The following is a 21,011-nucleotide window of genomic DNA, read 5'->3' as shown; positions in this document are numbered from 1 at the left end:
TGGAAGATAAGAGAGCATAGGATGTGGAGGGATCAATCATCTGGGTAGATATGGAAAAGCTGGATCTAGAAGAAATAGACCATGAAGGGCTAAAGCAGAAAATCTCTTTGGTGTTGAAAGAGCGGATTATAACAATGAAAGATTTGAAGGAGCAGAGAGCATTGCAGCTACGTCTGGAACAGCTCTTTCATTAAGTTACCTCTTACATCACTTTTTCTTATGGATCTCATTAAGTTACCTCTTTTCATAAACTTTTGTTTGTGGAAAATTCTGATGGTTGCATCTGAACTACTCTTTATTTGGATCCAATATCATCTAGATGCTTTAATGTCTTCTCAACTTTTTAACTCCTAATTTGTCTTAACTCATTGTTTTAACCTATGGAAGAGACAATTCGTATGAAAATTGAGCCATGTGCAGTTGAAAATATGTTAGATTCTTTGCATTCTTAACGTATTAGTAATTTCTAAAGTACTAAAGTAATGCAGGCCAATTTATAAATTTCATTATGGGAAAGGCGAGTCACCTCACTTCTAGCTTTTCAGTCTTTTCTGTTTATCCATTTACATTATCTCATCCTACTTGCTAAATCCTTTTGATGAATTTAGAAATTTTCTGTTTTAGCTGAACACCTGTGCAAAAGAAAAACCAGATAAATGTGTACAATCTGCTTAGGAAAAAAAAAAAAAAACCCTTATAGTTTAGTTCAAGTTTAGTCCCGTAAGTTTAAATTGATGGCTTTTAGTCCCTGAAATAACTTGGTCATACAAAAAACTAACATGTTACCGCTTCATTATGACTAAATTACATCAGTTTAACTTAGGTAGGGACTAAAATTGATCGCTTCAAGTCTTTGAATTAATTTTAATTTCTCTTATATCAATAGTCACACCCATATCACTAGTATTCCCTTCTGATATATCTTGCTGCTTTTCCTTTTTCTTTTTGGCTCTTGCTGATCCACTAACGTTGAAGTTGAATTACCATCTTTGTTTTTGTTGGTAGTGGTGTTCTTGTTATTGCTAGTACTCTTATTATTAGTGGTTGTGTTTTCTCCCATGGGATTTATCTATCTATGTGACTGTCAAATTTTTTTGCTTGAACTGATTTTGTCAAGGTCTTTGTTTTGAGTCTTTGTCAGAGATGGGGTTGTCTTAATTCCAATGTTTGATGTGATTTTTGTGTCTTTAGAAGGCAATGGAAGGACCAAGGCAGTATTAACACCACTTAGCATTATATATATAGTATTTGTAGTGAATAGTCATGCAAGAGATGAGGTTGTCATGGTATGCTTTCATTGGAGAGTGACACGTATATGTGGAATGTCTTTTTTTTTTTTTTTTTTTTTTTTTTTTTGTGAGTTATGTCATATGCGGCATTGAGTGGGTGTGGGTGCATGAGAAGTTAAAATAGGCTGATTGTTGATGCAAACTCTTCATTGCACACTCTGAACACACACTGACTTTCAGTGAAAAAAGACACTGACTTTTAACTTATGTCTTTATTTTTACTTTTATAATAACAATATTTAAGATATTAACACTAATGGGAAATGTTTATCTTTGCTTTCCTTGCTATATGGAATAGCAAATGTTTATCTTTTATGTTGTCTTTGCCTACATAAAACTGCATATTACCATTTCCTAAATCAAGTAGCCTTCTTATGGATCTCATTAAGTTGCCTCTTTTAAGCTACTTTTGTTTGTGGAATCCTAATGATTGCATTTGAAATCTTCATTTTGATCCAATATCATCCAGATGCTTTAAGGTCTTCACAACTTGTTAAGTTTTAATTTGTCTTATCTCATTGTTTTAACCTATGGAAGTGACATTCTTATGAAAATTGAGTCACGAGCAGTTGAAATATGTTAGATTGTTTTTTTCTTTACTCTTGTTTGTTAGTGTTACTTTTCATGTTTATCCTTGAAAATGTTTCAATTAGTGGCAAGAATTTAATGTTTATTTTATTTCACTGAAACGTAGATATTCCAAACCTAAGTTCGAACAACAGGCGTCAGAATTGCAAGCTCAGCTGGAATAATTGGTGGAATGTTATGTCCTCTTGTGGCAGTGGGTTCTGTACATGATTGTCATCAAACAGCAACTATTGTTCTTTTTGAGATTGTAATCTTTTTAGGTATTTGTGTACTGCCATTCCCTTTTGAAACCAAGGGCTGTGAATGGAGTGAAACTGTATCTAGTCCAAAACTTATTGCTGAATCAGCATGAATTAACCACAGAAAATTCATGCTCAGCCCCTGTTATACAAAGGCATTAAACTTTAGCTTTCTGGTGTTTACTGAATGCTTACGAACTAAATGGTTTTGTAGCTTTATTAGTCGCATTTATGCATCTGTTTTTTGTTCAAAACACATGAACTAAAGGAAGACTTTGTGTGTCTGCTCACTTAATCACGTCACATATGATGATCCACACACTAGACATGAATATTTTGGTGATTTTCATAGGAAGGTATGTGTTAGAGATATATATTAGACATATTAGCCCAATGTAATAGGCTCAAGCCCATTCCTGCTTGTACTAGTAGTCTAGGGTTTAGTCGCCTATATATACTCATGTTAGGGTTCATTGTAACACAGGAGGTTATTGTACTACACTCTCAGATAATAAATATGTAGCCCTTAAGGGATTCCTCCGTGGATGTAGGCCGTAAGGCTGAACCACGTAACCCTCGTGTTTTCAGTGTTCCTCCTCTATGCTTCCTTTTCCACATCTACTCTAGCATACACAACATGATACAACACATTGCATTGCTAATATTTAACATAGTATCAGAGCCAAACTTCGTTCTTGGCATAAAACAAAACATCTGTAGCAAGCAAAGAAGAATATCACATGCACACCACCATCAAAAGTCACGCATGCTTCTCTGCTGGATCTAGACTCCATGGCATCTCGCAGCCACCGTGGCGCAGTGCTGTGTCCAAGATCCACAAACTCAAGCAAACCCGTGACATCAATATCAGATCTGTGCATATCAAGCCTTCGCCTGATGAAACCAACAAGACATACGTGCTCCACGGCATATCGCGACCAAAACCCAGAAACCCGACCTCCAACGACAGCCGCACACGCCACCACGCGCGACCAATGGTTACCGGAACTCTCACACGCGCCGCCGAAGATTCTCGACTCGCAGCTCGAATCTCAGTCACACGCCCCTCCAAGCCGGCCTTGTCGTCCACCGATCCACTTGGCCTGAGAATCTGGTAATCATACGAGCACTCACGCGCCTCCACGCGCCGCAGTAGCCTCTGGAATATCTCCCACGCGCCGCCATAGATTCTTGACTTCTAGATCTTCTTCTAGGCGCACGCGCCGCCCTGTCGGCCTCCTCATCCACCGATCTACAAAACCTGAAATTATGGGCCTCAACAGAGCTTACACGCGCAACCACGCGCCTCCCAAGTTTCTGACTTCTCCTCCACGCGCCGACGACGCCGTCACGCGCCTTCCACTCACCGGAAAACTACTGCTGATATCATCTGACGTCATCTGATGACGTCATCACTCCACGTCAGTAGCCATGCAAGCCCTCCACATCAGCCCTAGTCCACATCAGCCCTAGTCCACGTCAGTGACATGTCATCAACCACGTCAGCAGTGTCGTCCGTCAGCACCACGTCACCTAGCTGACCGTTGACCCGGACCGACCCGACCCGGACAACCCGGATCTGACCCGTGAGCACTTTGACTGTTGACTTTGACTCTGGACCAGTTGACTTTGACTTTTTGCGTTGACTTTTGACCAAAAGTCAAAATTTCCGAAAGGGCGTATCTTGCTCAGTTTTTCGTGTAGATTCCGATTTTGGCCTCCGTTTCTTCATTTGAAGCTCCGAAATTGGACATTTGGCACATTCTTCATTGTGGTTTTTTTCAAGGCATCTCCAAGTGATCTTCTCATGCTTATCCAACCTCAAGCTTTCATCGAGCTTCCGCCTTGAGTTTGAGGGAGGGTGTTAGAGATATATATTAGACATATTAGCCCAATGTAATAGGCCCAAGCCCATTCCTGCTTGTACTAGTAGTCTAGGGTTTAGTCGCCTATATATACTCATGTTAGGGTTCATTGTAACACAGGAGGTTATTGTACTACACTCTCAGATAATAAAGATGTAGCCCTTAAGGGATTCCTCCGTGGATGTAGGCCGTAAGGCTGAACCACGTAACCCTCGTGTTCTCAGTGTTCCTCCTCTATGCTTCCTTTTCCGCATCTACTCTAGCATACACAACATGATATAACACATCTCGTTGCTAATATTTAACAGTATGAATAAGTATATATATATATATATATATATATATATATATATATTAATTATTTGATAGTTAGGGTGGTATTTGAACCTGATTTTCTCAAAGAAGAGCAGGCAATGTAGTTGAGCTACAAGACTCTTGGATATAAGAGCTTGAGTATGTTTGTTGATAGATATGGATATTTTGTAGAAAGTGCCAGTATCTATACACTCTTAGGGCTGTAACAAAGACCTTAGATAATCCATCATTCCTTAACCTAATGTGTGGAGAGAGGGATCTAACTGAAGCATAGAATGTCCATTGAAAACACCCCACCCACCCAAAAAAAAAAAAAGATACATTTGTTCAATTGCTAAAATTTTAAAATGTAAAGGTCTTTTGTTACCAAAAATTGATAGTCTATGCATTGCGTTTACAGAGGTACATGGGTTCTTGATACACTTTGTGATGCTGCAATGTTCTGGATGTTATGGGTTAGAGTTGGTTTTTGTGTGTAGGCAGGGTTCAATTTGGTTGTTGTTGCATTTTCACCATAATACAAAACGTATTCTCTAAGTTTCACTATAATTCATTTCAATCATTTTACTTTACTTTCGTTTAATTTAGTTCTCTAAGTTTCAAAAGTTTTCAATTAAGACCTTAGTTAGCATTCCATTAAATTGTCTGTTAATTCTCATTAAAATTGCGATTGTTTTGGTTCATTCACAACATTTAATTAATAACCTTATTATTTTATAATTTCTTCTGAAAAAGAAGAAAGAATTTTATATATAAAAGTAAGAGAAGATTGAACAAAGAGGCCTGGACCCAGCAACTACGAATTGATAGATAATACCACTAGGTCACACTATGAATTCCATTCCCCTAGTGCCAATAAGAGTTTGGAGCTATTATTAGAGGATCTTCTTCTTCTTCTTCATTTTTTTTTTTTTTTTAAAAAATTAATAATTTGTATCAATTATAATTAGGAATTACTACATTTTCCAATCACGAAAAAACTTAGGGGTGTGATAAAAAAAAATTTCACCTGCAAATGCATAACATTCATACTACCCATTGTAATTTTTTTTAAGAGTATTTTTTGACAAGTCATAATTCCTATGGAGACTCCTTTTAGTTCAGTCAAAAGCGAAAAATCAAGAAATTAAAACTGCTTGGACAACAGCATCTGAATTCTACATCCACAGAAATTTTCAATGACTTATCAAAGTCACAGTAGTATTGGACACGTTTTAGCAGAATTGACATTCTAGTTATTGTAAAAATGGCCGATTCTTATGCGCCAAAATGTTTTACAAATTTTCGCTTCAATTTTGTCTTTTGAAACTTGATTTGGTACCGATGGTTCGATTTTTGCACTTAGTATATCATTCTAATATATAGGAATTATGATTTTGTTTGAAATTAAAGTTTTGTTTATCAGATCTAACAGTCAAAATGATGTTTTTATTCTTAAATTATAAATTTATCTTCTTCGCTTCAAATTTCCTTTTTAGGTTAAGTGACGGTTGACAAATAAAAGACACCATTGTGATTTTTTTTTAAAAGAAAGAAAAAAAGTGTTGGTTACCTCCTTTTTTTTTTTTTTTTTTTTTTTTTTTTTTTTGGAGTGATTGTAGCAAATTTGAATTTTAGTAGTGGTTTAGTGGATTGGGAAGTTATTCTATAGTGGGGTTGTTTGGGAATTAAAAATATGATTTTACTATGTTGTCCTTCAATTTTGTCCGAGGTGTAGGGGTACTTTTGAACCGTGAAAAATAGGAATCCAAACAAAGGAAGTCTCTTAAATAGTAGTATAGATTAGCCCAAACAACAACAAGATTAGCCTAAACATACACACATGAATAAATTTTTTTCAAATTCTTTTTTAATTTAAACTCAAATACCATTTATATATGAAATTTTTTTGATTGTTAGATGGAAACTAAGCACAACTTGATGTAAATACATTAAATTTATATTATTATGTATTTTTCCCCAAATTTATTACTTATACACAAATCTTATGAAAGAGAATAAAATTTTTTCCCAAATAACTTTAAAAATACCCTATTAATACTTTTTTTCTTTTTTACTTTTCAAAGATAATAATATTTTTTAATATATTTTTTTCCTCTCTCTACTTTCATTTTAGCTTCAAACTACATTCGAGCCATCTTTAAAAAAAAATCACAAAAGTGATCTAGGCTCTATTTCCACGTTGACATGATATGGAATAATTAATGCATTATTTAAAGGTAACTAAGAAAATGCTTTATGATCTGTTTGAATTGAGTGGAGGGAGAGAGTATAGAGTAGAGTAGAGTAGAGTAAAATTGGCCAAAAATTAACGTATTTTCAACTAACTCTACTCTACTCTCCTCCACTTCCCTCTCAATCCAAACGAATCCTTAATTTCAACACTCACATGGACTGACTGATGGCTTTAATATCAACTTGATGGAGACATGCCGTTTTAGTTGAGAAATGAATGAGAAGTGAGGAAAGATAAAAATTGTGTAGTGCATAGATTTTTTGTTATTCTAATATATTTTACTTTACATATAGTGTTCTACTTGGAATATTGATTTGTGCGATTTAAAGTGCTTTTACACGTTGACGGAGCTACTGTTTAATTTTAGTAGGGGATAAATTTTTCATAAAAAAACACTAACACACATCTCTTGAACATTATTTTTGCTAACTTAGTACATAATTTTTTAATACTATAACAAACAATCTCCCTTAACTTTAATTTTAGCCAATTTAGTACATAAACTTTGGAGGTTCAAGGTATTACATCACTTTTATTGATGACTTAAACAGAAAAGCATGAGTTTATTTTCTGGAAAATAAATCTGATATTTGAGACTGATGGTGGTGAGCAAGAGTGTTATGATAAATTTGTGGATTCAAAATTTATATAATATGGCACAATATAATATAGATTTTTTTTTTTTTTTGATGGGATATAGAAATATTTTAATATGCCCAAGAAAAGTCTTTGAGCACGTCTATAAGAAACGTTTTGAATTTCGTTCTAGACTGACTACATTAACAGAATATCTTAGCAGAAACATTTGTGCTATAATAACAATAAAAACGATCTGCTGTGTCATTATTAAGCTAAAAAGCTAAAAAAAAATTAATTGATTACATAAAAAAAATAAAATTAATAATGTAAAACTGTCTAAAACACTTTCTAAAGTGATCTGATATGTTATACAAGGAAAAAATAAATAAACAAAAGAGGAAATATATTAAGAGAAGTGCTATATTCAAAACACTTTATGACTTTAATGTTATTAGTGGGAAAAATTATTACTTTAATGTTATTGGTGGGAAAAATAATAATTTTAGTATTGGGTCCTTATTAGAGTAAATAATAACTTACCACTTACCACTAAGGGAAAGAAACTATGTTTTGGTTTAAGTGATCTAGAAATACTAGAATATATTATCGCAGATTTTACAGGAGATGTAGATGATTGAAAATCTACAAGCGGACATACATTTCTAAAGTTGTGTATGAAATATATGATGGATGTAGTATACATATTGTGCAGTATAGCAGGTAATTAGAACATTATGGATTTTGTCGACAATTTAAAATTAGTTATACGTAACAGAACGATTAGTGTGTTTTGCGACAACAAGTCTATTGTCATGTTAATAAAAACTAGAGCAAATGTTTCCAAGGGCAAACACATTGATTATCACTATATTCAATATATAGTGGAGATGGGTGAGATACGAGTTTGGTTTATCCCCTCTAATGAGATGGTGGCTGGTCTTATAACCATGGTGTTGACTTAATAATATAAATTCATCAAGCATATATTAAAAATGGGACTAATTATGCAACTTTTGCTTATTTGCATTTTTTTTTTTTTTTTTTTTTGAGAAACTTGCTTATTTGCATATAGTAGAAAGTAATTATGCGACTTTTGCTTGGGAAATATACTTTCAAATTAGGGACCCCGATTCCTGGAAACGACAAAGACCGAGTAGGCTTACATCCTTTTTTTATTTTTCTTCAACTTGGTAGAAATGTCCTAAATAATATGGGTCGGTCAATGGATGCCTTGAATTTCCACATTGAGGTGATTGTTGAAGAACACTGATCCACATTCATATTTTGATTAGGCTCTTTAATTATATCTTTTGAAATATGATGCTGAAATCAATAATCCTATGTAGTAAAGAGAGTGCATTAGGTAACTAAGAGAATCTCTAAATTTTCACATTCACATGAGCTTGTGTAATTTAAACTTTGATGGAGACATGCTGTTTAGCATACTCCACATTGCAATTTTAACTCTCAACTAATAATTCAATGAACAAGAACTGCATCTCAACAAAAATGATTGAGAAGTAAAGGGAAAAAAATGACTACAGTGCAAACTACACCTCTAAAATTTGGGTTCTTCAAAATTTACATTTGAAGATTCGGAATTTGGATTTTACCTCCTGAAATTACATTGCATTAGTAGCTATTCTATCCATACTTTATGTTAATTGCCACATAAACTTACCACATGTGTTTAGTTCGTCCAACAAAATAATGCCACGTCATTTTTCATTATGTCACATGCCATTATTTAATTGGACAAATTAAACTTAAATGACTAACCAATTTATGCGTCACTTAGCTTAAAATATGGACAGATGAGCTACTAATGCAAATATAATGTAACTTCAAGAGGTAAAATTCAAATTTTGAAATTTCAGGGTATAAAATTCAAAAATCCTCAAACTTTAGGAGTGTAATTTACACTTTTATAAAAAAAAAAAAAATAAATAACAATAATAAGAAATTTGTGCATATTTTACTTTAAATATAACTTTCTATTTAAAAACTTTGTTGTAATTTATAATGCTTTTGTAGTATTTTTTTTTTTTTTTTTTTTTTTTGGAGAATACAAAGTATTTTTAACACACACACACATAGAGGAGAAAAGGTTTTTTAAAGAAACTTACAGTGGTGTATATCCAAAAGGGCCTAACTCTTAGATATACAGCACAGGCTTTAAACCTAGGAGTGCGGTGACTATATTAGTGTCCTATTAGACACAGTTGGTGTTGTTGAATTATTATTATTTTTGGTTGAGAAACTGAATAAAAATTTCTTACTTACCTTAAAAATGATTTTTAAAAGTTGATAGATGAACTCACGCTTCATACACAAACGGGAAGGGTGACTAAGGAGGAGCACTACGGAATTAGTAGGAGCACATTTCATGTATTTTGCCATGAAGCCAGAATTTCTTGAGATCAAGCACGAGTTACAAGTTATTTGAATTAGTTTTCAGCATAGTATATATAAGGGTGTAGAATAAGGGCCCATTTGGATTGAGGGAGAAAGGAGGGGGAGCGGAGGAGAGTAGAGTAGTATAGTGTTGGCTGAAAATAGGTTAATTTTGGACCAAATTTACTATGCTTTACTCTACTCTCCCTCTCTCCCCTTCAATCCAAACAAACTATAAATGATTCCTACACATAATCTGAGAGACAGCCCAAAGACTTTAATTAATTTACTAAGAAGATTAGTTAAAGAGGTTCACAAATGCTAAGATGAGCTATCAACCTATGAAACGTAACAACATGTGTATTGATCAATGACAAATATACTACTTGAATTTTAGGTATACAATGCCAATGTTTTAGACTATTTAGCCAAAAGTTAAAAATGTTGTTCCCAAACTGACCCTTAATTAGCTTAAAAGTACTTAAAAGAACTATGATAGTAACATCTAGTGTGATCATCCGCATCAACAATGCACTAGAACGTACCGTAATATTTACGTAGAAATGGCACCGTTCCACAGCCAGTGAGTAGTGAACATTGGTCAAAGTTCAAACAACAAAATGATATCGTGACACTTAATTTACACGACATCGTTTCACATATACCTGTTAAAGTTCACGATGCATGTGACAACATTTTATAATTGTATTAATGAAGCATAGTTAAACAATGCCTTTTCACTTATAGCTGTTAGACCGTAACAAAATTGTAATAGAATCTGTTTAGGCAATTATGAATTCTATAGAGAGTAATTTAACAGTGCAATTGATTCTGCTTCTTAAGCTCTTAGTCCATCATTCATCAACATAGATATAAAATTCGTTACAATAAATGTTCCCAGATATTGAGGAAGCAACCTTAGCTAATTATACAGATAGGCTGATAACTTACGTAGAGTAGTTGCAATAGAAAAATAACAAGAATACATGCAATCCTCAACCAAATTGTAGCACTGCAGTCGCCAATGAGTGTTGATATAAAGAACAATAATTACTCCTAGACAAAACATGATGTAAGTTACCGAAAAGCTAGTGAAGAACACCGCTTGATCAACTTTGTACCATTTCTCATCACTTACATCTGAGGAATGCATTGGCGTTGGAGAATCATCTCTCCTGGTGCAATTTTTCTCCAATGGCAGTCCACAAAGAAATGGATTTCCATCATAACTGCTTGCATCAAAAGTTCCAAATTGGGCTTTCATATCTGGGGTCCTACCTGATAAGTTGTTATAAGCAACACTGAACACCTCCAAAAAGGTAAGCTCAATCAATTGTGGAGGAATTTCTCCACTCAATCTATTGTGAGAAAGATCCAAACTCTCTACTTTAGTCAAGTCTGAGAAAGATTTTGGAATAGAACCTGTTAATTGATTGGTGAGATAAGTTTAGCGCATGAATTCCTTGTAGCTGTCCAAGTTCAAGTGGGATTTCACCTGTTAGATTGTTACAAGATAAATCCAAACCTGACATGTAAGTAAGAATGTCATCATCGTAAGAGCAAAGCCTATATTTGGTAACAAAGTTAATTTCAACATCTAGGTAATACACAAGATCGACAATACCATCGAAGGAAGTACTAAATTCAGAAGCCCATTGCAAATATCGTGCTTCAAAAATACCAAAAGACAGTGTGTGTCCAAAACAATGAGGTATTGTCCCGAAAAATAAGTTTCTTGAAAGATCCATTAAAGTTATATTGGTCAGTTGACATAACTGTGTTGAAATATTGCCACTCAAATGATTTCCTCCCAGCAACAAAATTCTTAAGTTGGAAGTTTTACTGATTGCACTGGGAATGCTGCCTGACAATTTATTATCACTAATATCCAATGTCCAAAGCTCCGACATATTGAGAAATTGTTCTGGTATTGATCCTGAAAAGTTGTTCTCTTCCAAATGTAAATGTTTTAACCGAGTGCTTGACCACAAAGGTAAAGATCCATCAAGGAGGTTATGAGAAAGGTCCAAAAACTCAGCTGTAATTGTTTCACATGGAATTTGACCTTCAAAATTATTATTTTGCATGAGAATACCACCAACATATGTTAAATTGCATATCCAAGTAGGAATCCTACCCGACATTTTGTTGTTGCTAACATCCAAGAGATCAAGATTCATGAAATTGGGTAATTCATTTGGCATAGCTCCAGAGAATTGATTATGATTTATTTTTAAAATAAATAGCCAAGTTAAGTTATATAAAGGTACCCAATCTAAGTGGCCATCAAAATAATTATTGGATAATACCAAGATCGACAGCATGGAGCAACCTACAAATAAGTCCTTTGGTACTTCTCTGGAGAAGTTGTTAAGGGACACGTCGAGTGTGTTCAAGAGACTCATATTACCAAATGAGGATGGGAGAGAACCTGTGAAAGAATTACTGGATAACTGTAGGTACCGTATATTTGGTAGGATCTCCCCAATATTTCGTTGAAGCTTTCCATTGAGCTGATTGTTTGACACATCTATCACATAAGTAGAGTTAAGACACAGCGGCAAATGAAAATGACCCGTGAAAGAGTTATGGTTAAGAGTGGCAGATTTTAGCCTACTATTGTTTCTAAACAACCAATCAGGAAACGGTCCTTTCAACCCATTGTGTGAAAGATCAAGTTTTCTCAAGCTATGCTGGTAAAAGAGAAATGTCGGAAGTTGATGGGATAACTTATTCAGAGAACAGTTAGATATCACTAAAGACTCCAACTTAAATAAGGGTACCCAATCTGAATTTTCTTTTTCTATCTCGACCTTCTCGTTATCACATCTAAATTGAAATGACTCAAGCTTGGAATGATTAGCAAATAAGCTGAATGATAAACCCTCAAAAAGGTTATAACTGAGATCAATATACTTAAGGGATGTAAGGCCAACTATCCAAGATGAAAGGTTTCCTCGAAACTGATTCCCATTGAGATCTAACTGTTGAAGAGATGTCAAATTGTATAGGCAAGATGGAAGGGTCCCTTCAAAAGAATTCCCGCTAACATCTAACTCTTCAAGTTTTTTGAGTCCACATAAACCTGTAGAAAATGAATAAACGTTTGAAAATCTTCAACTTTATTATATCTTATTCATAAGAATACATAGCATCTAGAGTAGAGTTGTTATATTTTAGGTTTTTTTTTTTTTTTTTTTTTTGAAATTTCATGGAAAACTATTGACATCAAATTTTGATTAAATACATGGTAAGGAGCCATCAAAATAATTTCAGCTCAAATTAAGATAAAGATTTGAGAGAAAATAATACTCCTATGGAAGGAGGAACAATTCCAGTGAAGTGATTGTTACTAAGATCTAAAAGCTCCAACCTACCCAAAGCTGCCCAATCTCTATAGAAAAAGAAAATCATTTGTGGTGTGGAAAAATCACTGCTCAAATTATGTATGTGAGAAATACATCTAATATTACTCTTTGTTATATGTATTACACAATTTTATAACACTTAATTAGATTAATATTTTAAAAATCTCACTAAAATATAAAATCTTAACACATACACCAAATTTATGCCAGTAGAATTTTATTTTCCTTGTGATCATTAAAGGCATGTTCCATGCATGATTTTATTATTATTTTATATTTCAATATCAATAATTGATGAAATAATTTTTGATTACTCTGTAATTATAATAGGGGAGGAAGGTTTGGAACCCCAAATGTTATAGACATATCAGGAGCTACCAATCGATTGAGCTACAAGGCTCTGGCATAAATTTTTTTTAATTATTGATTACCATAATATATATTTCTAAATTATGAACTATATATATATATATATATATAATAATGTATTCAAAGTGTGTTTTTATTAAAAAAAAAAAAAAACTCATAAAATACAAAATTATTAAGTAGTGCAATTTGAACATGACCATTATATAGACATGCACCAAAATCTAATTCAACCATAGAATTTAGGGGAGAAAAAGAGAGAGGAGAAGAAGAACAAGCAAAGAGAATAAAGAAAGATCCCTTACATTTTGGCAAGGAACCATTGAAATTATTGCCTCCTAAATTGAGGACCTCCAAGCTTCTTAGATTAGCAAGATCTGTAGCAATATGAATATAACATATTTAGAAGAAACAGAGCATTATATATTGCAACGTTAAATAATTTATATAATTATATATTGAAAAGCAAGGAGGGGAGGGAGGTTTGGAACCCTAGATGTCAGACATATTAGGAGCTACCAATCAATTGAGTTACAAGGCTTTGTTATAATATTTTTTAATTATTGATTATCTTAATATATATTTCTAAACTATGAACTATATATATATATATATATATATATATATATTAAATAATGTATTCAAAGTGAGGATTTGTTAAAAAAAAAAAAAAAAAAAAAAAAAAAAAAAAAAAAAACTCATCAAATACAAAATTATTAAGTAGAGTAATTTGAACATGACCATTATATAGACATGCACCCAAAGCTAATTCAACCATAGAATTTAGGGAAGAGAGAGAGAGAGAGTAGAAGAAGAAATAAAGAGAATAAAGAAAAATCCATTACATTTTGGCAAGGAACCATTGAAATTATTGCCTCCTAAATTGAGGACCTCCAAGCTTCTTAGACTAGCAAAATTTGCAGCAATATGAATATAACATATTTAGAAGAAACAGAGCATCATGTATTGCAACGTTAAATAATATATATAATTATATATTGAAAAGCAAGGCAGTAGTCAACTTCTTCCCAAATCCTTATGTGTTTATTTTTGGAAGACCAAACAACTTTGAGTAATGTTTTAGTAGTCCCACTCTCGCATCAACCACTCTTTTCTTATATATATATATATATATATATATATATATATATATATTTCCAAATTTATTCTTTTATTTTCTTTGCACTTACAAGCTAGATTAGATCTTAATAAACATTATCCAGACAAGATTTTATTTGTTTATTAATTCTTTATTTTGAGTGTAGGAACCAAAAGAACCTTGCATTACCTTGGTCATTAAGTAGTGTAATTTGAACATGGCCATTATATAGACATGTACCCAAAGCTAATTCAACCATAATTTAGGAGAGAGAGAGGAGAAGAAGAAGAAGTAAAGAGAATAATAATAAGATATTTAGTAGCCCACAATTAAACCAACATATATGTTGTGTTCTGTGTTTCAATATATATGAAATAAATATAATAAAGTACTCTTATATTTGTATCTTTATCTTTATTTTTATGATGATTAGTGACTAATTTTGAATTATCTATGTTTTAGTAGTAACTGAGAATTTACATGCTAATGGACTTTATTTAAGGCATAAGGATAGACTCTAACTCAAGTGGGCTGAACCCAACTCAAACTCAAAGACCTACAAGATGTGGAGAATTTTAACCGATTAAGAAAAGAAGCCAATTGGAGGAAAAAAAAAGTCAAAATCCAAAATCAGAATTTTTCTGCATAGGTCTCAGTATTTTAAGTATAACTCTCAGTTCAGATATTGGATCGCAAGGATTCAAGTTGGATAGGAAATTTAACTCAAAGGGCTACACCTTTGCAACATGGGCTTGAAAATTTGACGAATTTCCCATTCCAAATTTCCTTCTTTTTTGGGGGGTGGGGGAGGGGGATTTACTCCTTGTGCAACTTGTATTAGTAGTGTGTTCTCTTATATGAAGGCTTTATGTCAGTTTGTGGGTAAGAAGAAAAAAGAAGAGAAGGATAGAGAGGCAGGGGAGCCGCAATGGTGGCTGCCTTTGTGGCTTTCTTCCATGTATAGTGACTATTTCTTTCTCTATTTTATTATATTTGTTGAGTTTAATGTTTAGTATTTTGTTGAGTTTAATGTTTAGTACTTTTCTTTTTTCTTTTCAATTGCATGAGTAGCTAAATTTTCAATTAAGGTTGAGGATTAAACTTTCTTAAGGATTATCGGAATTTTTTTTTAGATTTGATTTTTCCCAAAATGATTGTTCTTTAATGATTAAACTATTCTTACTTCATATTAATTGACTAAGATAGGATTCTCAATATGAGTTCAATCATGTTTTTCTCATGATTTAGGATTTATCTTACTTGATTGAATGTTTGGTTTATTATTTCTTGATTTTAAAATTGGATACCTCTTGTGATTTGTTTGTCAATAGATACAATTGATGATTTAATTTTATATTTAAGAAGCAAAGACAAGCATGCTTTAGATTTTAAAATAGACATTTCAATGAGAATATGTTCCATGATCGATTTCTAGATTATCATGTAGTGGTTTGGGAGACCAAACAACTTAAGAGTAACGTTTTAGTAGTCCCACTCTCCCATCAACAACCCTTTTCTTAGAGGGAGAGAGAGAGAAAGATATTAAATAATGTATTCAAAGTGTGGATTTTTCAAAAAAAAAAAAAAAAAAACACATCAAATACAAAATTATTAAGTAGTGTAATTTGAACATGACCATTATATAGACATGCACCCAAAGCTAATTCAACCATAGAATTTAGGAGGAAGAGAGGAGAAGAAGAAGTAAAGAGAACAAAGAAAAATCCATTACATTTTGGCAAGGAACCATTGAAATAATTTTCAGCTAAATTGAGGACCTCCAAACTTCTTAGACCAGCAAGATATGCAGCAATATGAATACAACAAATTTAGAAGAAACAGAGCATTATTTATTGTAACGATAATAATATATATATCGAAAAGCAGGGCAGCAGTCAACTTCTTCCCAAATAACAAAGTCCTTACGTGTTTATTTTTGGAAGGCCAAACAACTTTTGAGTAACGTTTTAGTAGTTCCACTCTCTATCAACCACTCTCTTTATATATATTATTTTTTTATTAATTCTTTATTTTGGGTGTAAGAACCAAAAGAACCTTGCATTACCTTGGTCATAAAGGGGGCCCTCCATTTGATTAGAATCCAATTTCAAGGATGTAAGCGCTGACAGTGCACCCAAAGATCTTAAAATCTCTCTTTTGAAATAATTGCCAGCTAGGTCTAGGTGTTTCAGCTTGCTTAGCTTCGACAAACATTTGAAATCTGAGAGTACACAATGGAAATAATAACTCCTTATTGTATGCAATTAAATTAATTACAATTTTGTATGGTAATAAGCAGAGCAAAACACCATTTTCACTAAAATTAAAGTAATTACTAAAGTGATGTCATGCAATTAAATCAAGTATAATACAAAGGAATATTTAAAAAAGAAAATTTGGAAGCAACGTGCTCTACCCAAACAATGTGTTCCCAACTAATAATCAAATAATCGCTTGTAATATGGGGCCATTTCACTTTTGAGCAATAAGGCAAAAACAGATGGAGATGCATATTGATCATAAAGCTGTCAATTTAATTAGATCACTGCTTTATTATAAACTAGTAACTTTGATTAAATCAAAATATTATCTTCTCTATCTCTCTACCTTGAATTCTTCGGGGGCCATTGAGTTCATTGTTGCTTAAATCTAACGTCTCCAAGTCTTCGAAAACTGAAAGTTCTACAACAACAACAACAACAACAAAAAAAGTGAAAAGTACGAATTGTTTATATACTTTGTAGGTATTATGATGTATAGGCATACCTTTAGCAGGAAAGGATCCTTCCAAATAATTATCATGAAGACTCAAAGTTTTGAGTGATTTAAGTAATCTCAATGATTGTATAATACTCAGATTGAACACGTTAGAACCAAGATCTAACGTCTCTAGCTTCTTCAACCTCAATAAACTTATTGATCCTATAATGAAATGGTAAGAAATAGAGTAATTATATTTTTTATTCACAATAACAACAATATCAAACCCCAATAAGTAGTTTTATTGATATAGTCAATTGAAGAGAATTCAAAGACCAATTTTTAGTATATTAGATATGCTTTTTCTATTTGATATATAAATTAAATGGGAAAAAAATCGCTGAAGAAATGTGAAATTAACATGTAAGCAAAATTCAACTGTTTTATTGAGAAAATGATAGAAATACTTAATATTATGACCCATATGCACGTATGTGATGCATGGGTTAATTAATTAAAAATTGTTAAATAATAAGAAAAAACTTAAATATCATTAAAGATTCATAATTATTTGAGACTAAATACTAATAAAATATATCAAAGAAAAGGAAGTATAATTCATGTGATAAAAGTAAAACTTGTAATTATCATAGTAGATATATCGAAAGCCTTATAAAAAAAAACCAATTTTGTATAAAGCCATTTTTTTAATCTTTTGAAATTAAAATAAGAAACAAATAAATATATATAAATAGGGGGCACGATTAACATACCTTCATTCTACTATCTCAAAAAAAAAAAAAAAAAAAAAAAAAAAAAAAAAAAAAAAAAAAAAAAAAAAAAAAAACACACACACATTTATTCTCAATCCAACCACCAATTGCATTACAGGATAAATTAAGAATTTTGAGCTCTTGAAATGTTTCAAATAGAGAAACATTTAGAAACCAGATGAAGTATTTGTGATCATAATAGCGATAATAATGACAGTCAATATCTAAATCCCTGATGTTGTGGAGAGAGAGTTGGGTCAAGTGACCAGTGGTGGAGTTGCAGGTAACTCGCTCCCACTCACAACACTCACTCTCATGGTCATCAACCCAAGAAGGGAGAAGATGATTTGTAACATTGGGGCTGGACCTCACAAATTCCTTGATTTCTAATAGACCCATCCTCTCTTCTTCAAAGCAACCTCTGTGCCCATGAAGTTGAACTAGAACTGTTAAACCCCACAATAGGTTCTTCACCAATGACCATCCCATAGTGAAAAATGTAGTAGTAGACTAGTACTCCTATATTCATTGCTATGACCGGTTTTATACAAAGTGAAGGCGGTAGGTAGGAGAATTCAGTCAAAGTCTTTTTTTTTTTTGGGCTGAAAATATAGTTTAATAGTAATACGCCACGATTCTTTGCTTGCTAGACTAGTTTATATATAGTAGTTAGGAGAATAGTTGATAATTCAAAGGCATTCAGTTGTACTAGATATGCTTATTGCTTACTTAAGGATAATTCACAGGCATGTTTTGGAGCATTTAAATTTTTTTTTTTTTTTAATGTCAACTCAATAGCCTTAGTGCCCGTTTGTTTCAGCGTTTTCAGCTCAAAACGCGCGTTTTCAAAAAAGCCAGACCGAAAATAGTGTTTGGTAAGTATAAAACGCAACTTTTTGGAAAAAGTTGCGTTTTATATTTGTGAAGAAACGCGCCTTTGAGTTTATGGAGCTCTGGAGGTCCATAAACAAAAACTTATGCGCGTTTTGATTTTGAGCCGTTGGGCTCTTCCAAAAATTACGAAATTATCCTTGATAAATCATCCATTCTCATCTCATCTCTCTGCTCTCCCAACAAATTTCCAACTCCAAACACAAAAAAATCTATAACAAATTCCCAAATCAGCTAAGGAAAAAAAAAAAAAATCAATCCTTTGCAAATTAGGATTCCTCAAAATGCAAAAAAAAAAAAAAAAAAAAATCAGAATGTAGCAAAATCTTTCAAATGGAGTTTGTTACCCATCTTGCGGTGGATGAGTTCCGGTGGCTCTTAGAACACGCCGGGAACGCAATCATCAAAGTGACCAGCACCGAAACAGTCCCCGCCATTGCCGTCTCCGGAATAGAAGCCGATCTGACAAGAAAAGGAACGAACGAAAAGGACGGAAAAAAAAATTCTGGAAAGAAAAGGATACAGATTTACTCTGGAGTTGGATGAGTTGGGTGAGTTTGGTTCAGCTCACTGTGGAATGAACGAATTAAAAAAAAAATTCTGGAAAGAAAAGGACTGAGGAAAAAAAAAAAAAGTCCTCCGTTCGTTTTGAAGTGCTAAGAGGAAAAAAAAAAAAAAAAAAAAGAAGAGAGCTGTGGTGGAACGTTCTGGACTGAAGAAGTATGAAGTGGTATGAAGAAATGAAGAAAAAAAAAAGGTGGAACGTTCTGGACTGAAGAGGAAAGGAGGAAAAAAGAAAAAAGAAAAAAAAAAAGGAGAGCTGTGGTATGAAGAGGTGGAACGTTCTGGACTGAAGAGGTGGAACGTTCTGGAAGTGGTATGAAGAAATGAATTAGAGGAAAGGAGGAAAAAAAAAAAAAAAAAGAGTGTGGGTACGTGTGTGGAGGAGAAAAAAAGAGAGGAAAAAAAAAAAAAAAAGTAAGGAGAGCCACGTGGGTGGAGAGAAAAAAAGAGATAAAAAAGAAACGCTATCACAATATTTTCACAATAAATTTTAAGATAGGTTATTATTAGCTACTATTAGTGAAAAAAAAAAATTTTTTTTAGAAAGAGAAAAAAAAAAATTTTAATGGTATGTTAAAATTAAAATCAGTATCAATTTTTATCACAATATTTTCACAATACTTTCATAATAAATCTTAAGTAGTAGGTTATTATTAGCTAATATTGGTGAAAAAAATAATTTTTTTAGAAAGAGAAAAATTGATTTAAGTATAATGAAGTAATTGATTTAAGTATGAAATAAACTCACATAATTATAAAAAAAAAGTATGAAATAAATTCTCTTATATACACATTGTCCTTTTTGGTAATTTATCCCTCAAACTGCCACTTTTATAAGTGCTGACCAAACACTCAGTTTTTTCATTATGCACTTTTTAACAGCTTTTACCAAACACTCAGCTTTTTGAAACTCCACTTTTTCATTATGCACTTTTAACAAAACTCCACTTTTTCATTATGCACTTTTACAAAAAGCTGAACCAAACTCACCCAGCTGAACCACTTTTTTTAATGTCAAGTCAATAGCCTTAGAGTACAATTGAAATATTCTTTGTTATAAAAAAATACATTAAGTGTTCAAATCAACCCTCCTCCAAAAATCAAATAATCAAAATTTAGAAAGAAAAAAAATGTCAATAGCCTTATAGTTTAATTAGCACTTTCTACTGTTTCTAGCAGATGTTGTGAATATTTTCTTCTGCAAAAATTAAGATTAAAAAAATAAAATAAAAAAAGGAGTAAACTAAGCTTATCAAATTATACTTTATAAAGCTTCAGAAAAAGAAAATGAATGTTATGAATATTTTTTAACAAATAAATGTCAATGATAAAAATTATTCACATGCACCTCACACATGTATAAAGTGCTAGTTATTTCATAAGTAACAGAGACTAATTTTTAAATTTTACATTTACTAAAACTACTTGTCCTAGAACTACTCGTCCCTACATCACTCATAAGTAAAATAATGCACAATCATTTAATAAAATTATTTTCTTAAATTTTGGGCATATTTATAATATGGTGGAAGCCTTTTTTTTATGAAGGGCTGAAGACTTTTTGTAACGTGGGAACTCAGATAGAAATTCTACTCTAACTTAATTTAAGTGTATATATATGTGAAGCTCCTTCTTGAAGACTTGAACTTCAATCTTTACCCCTCACACCCCACAAGCACTTATACTTGTAGAGAGACCATCGCATCAAAAGTATGCGGTGGTTAGAAGAGGAGGTGAATTTAAAA

General features: G+C 32.5%; 1 protein-coding gene across 1 annotated transcript; it reads right to left on the bottom strand.

Annotated features, from left to right (window-relative positions):
* Window positions 1–2,876: 2,876 nt before the first annotated feature.
* On the bottom strand, window positions 2,877–19,139 carry LOC115991355 (receptor-like protein 56). Its single transcript, XM_031115058.1, has 9 exons — window positions 19,050–19,139; window positions 18,123–18,279; window positions 17,105–17,260; window positions 16,946–17,020; window positions 16,404–16,559; window positions 13,545–13,616; window positions 11,031–12,590; window positions 10,587–10,927; window positions 2,877–3,275 (listed from the first exon to the last, which is right to left on the bottom strand). Exons 1-9 carry the CDS (start codon window positions 19,137–19,139, stop codon window positions 2,877–2,879), a joined length of 3,006 nt encoding a protein of 1,001 aa, XP_030970918.1.
* Between the last annotated feature and the right edge of the window lie 1,872 nt (window positions 19,140–21,011).

The sequence above is a fragment of the Quercus lobata genome, chromosome 5 (assembly GCF_001633185.2).
Source record: "Quercus lobata isolate SW786 chromosome 5, ValleyOak3.0 Primary Assembly, whole genome shotgun sequence".
NCBI lineage: Eukaryota > Viridiplantae > Streptophyta > Magnoliopsida > Fagales > Fagaceae > Quercus > Quercus lobata.
The sequence above is the reverse complement of the archived record's forward strand: the minus strand, read 5'-3'. Positions and strand labels throughout refer to the sequence as shown.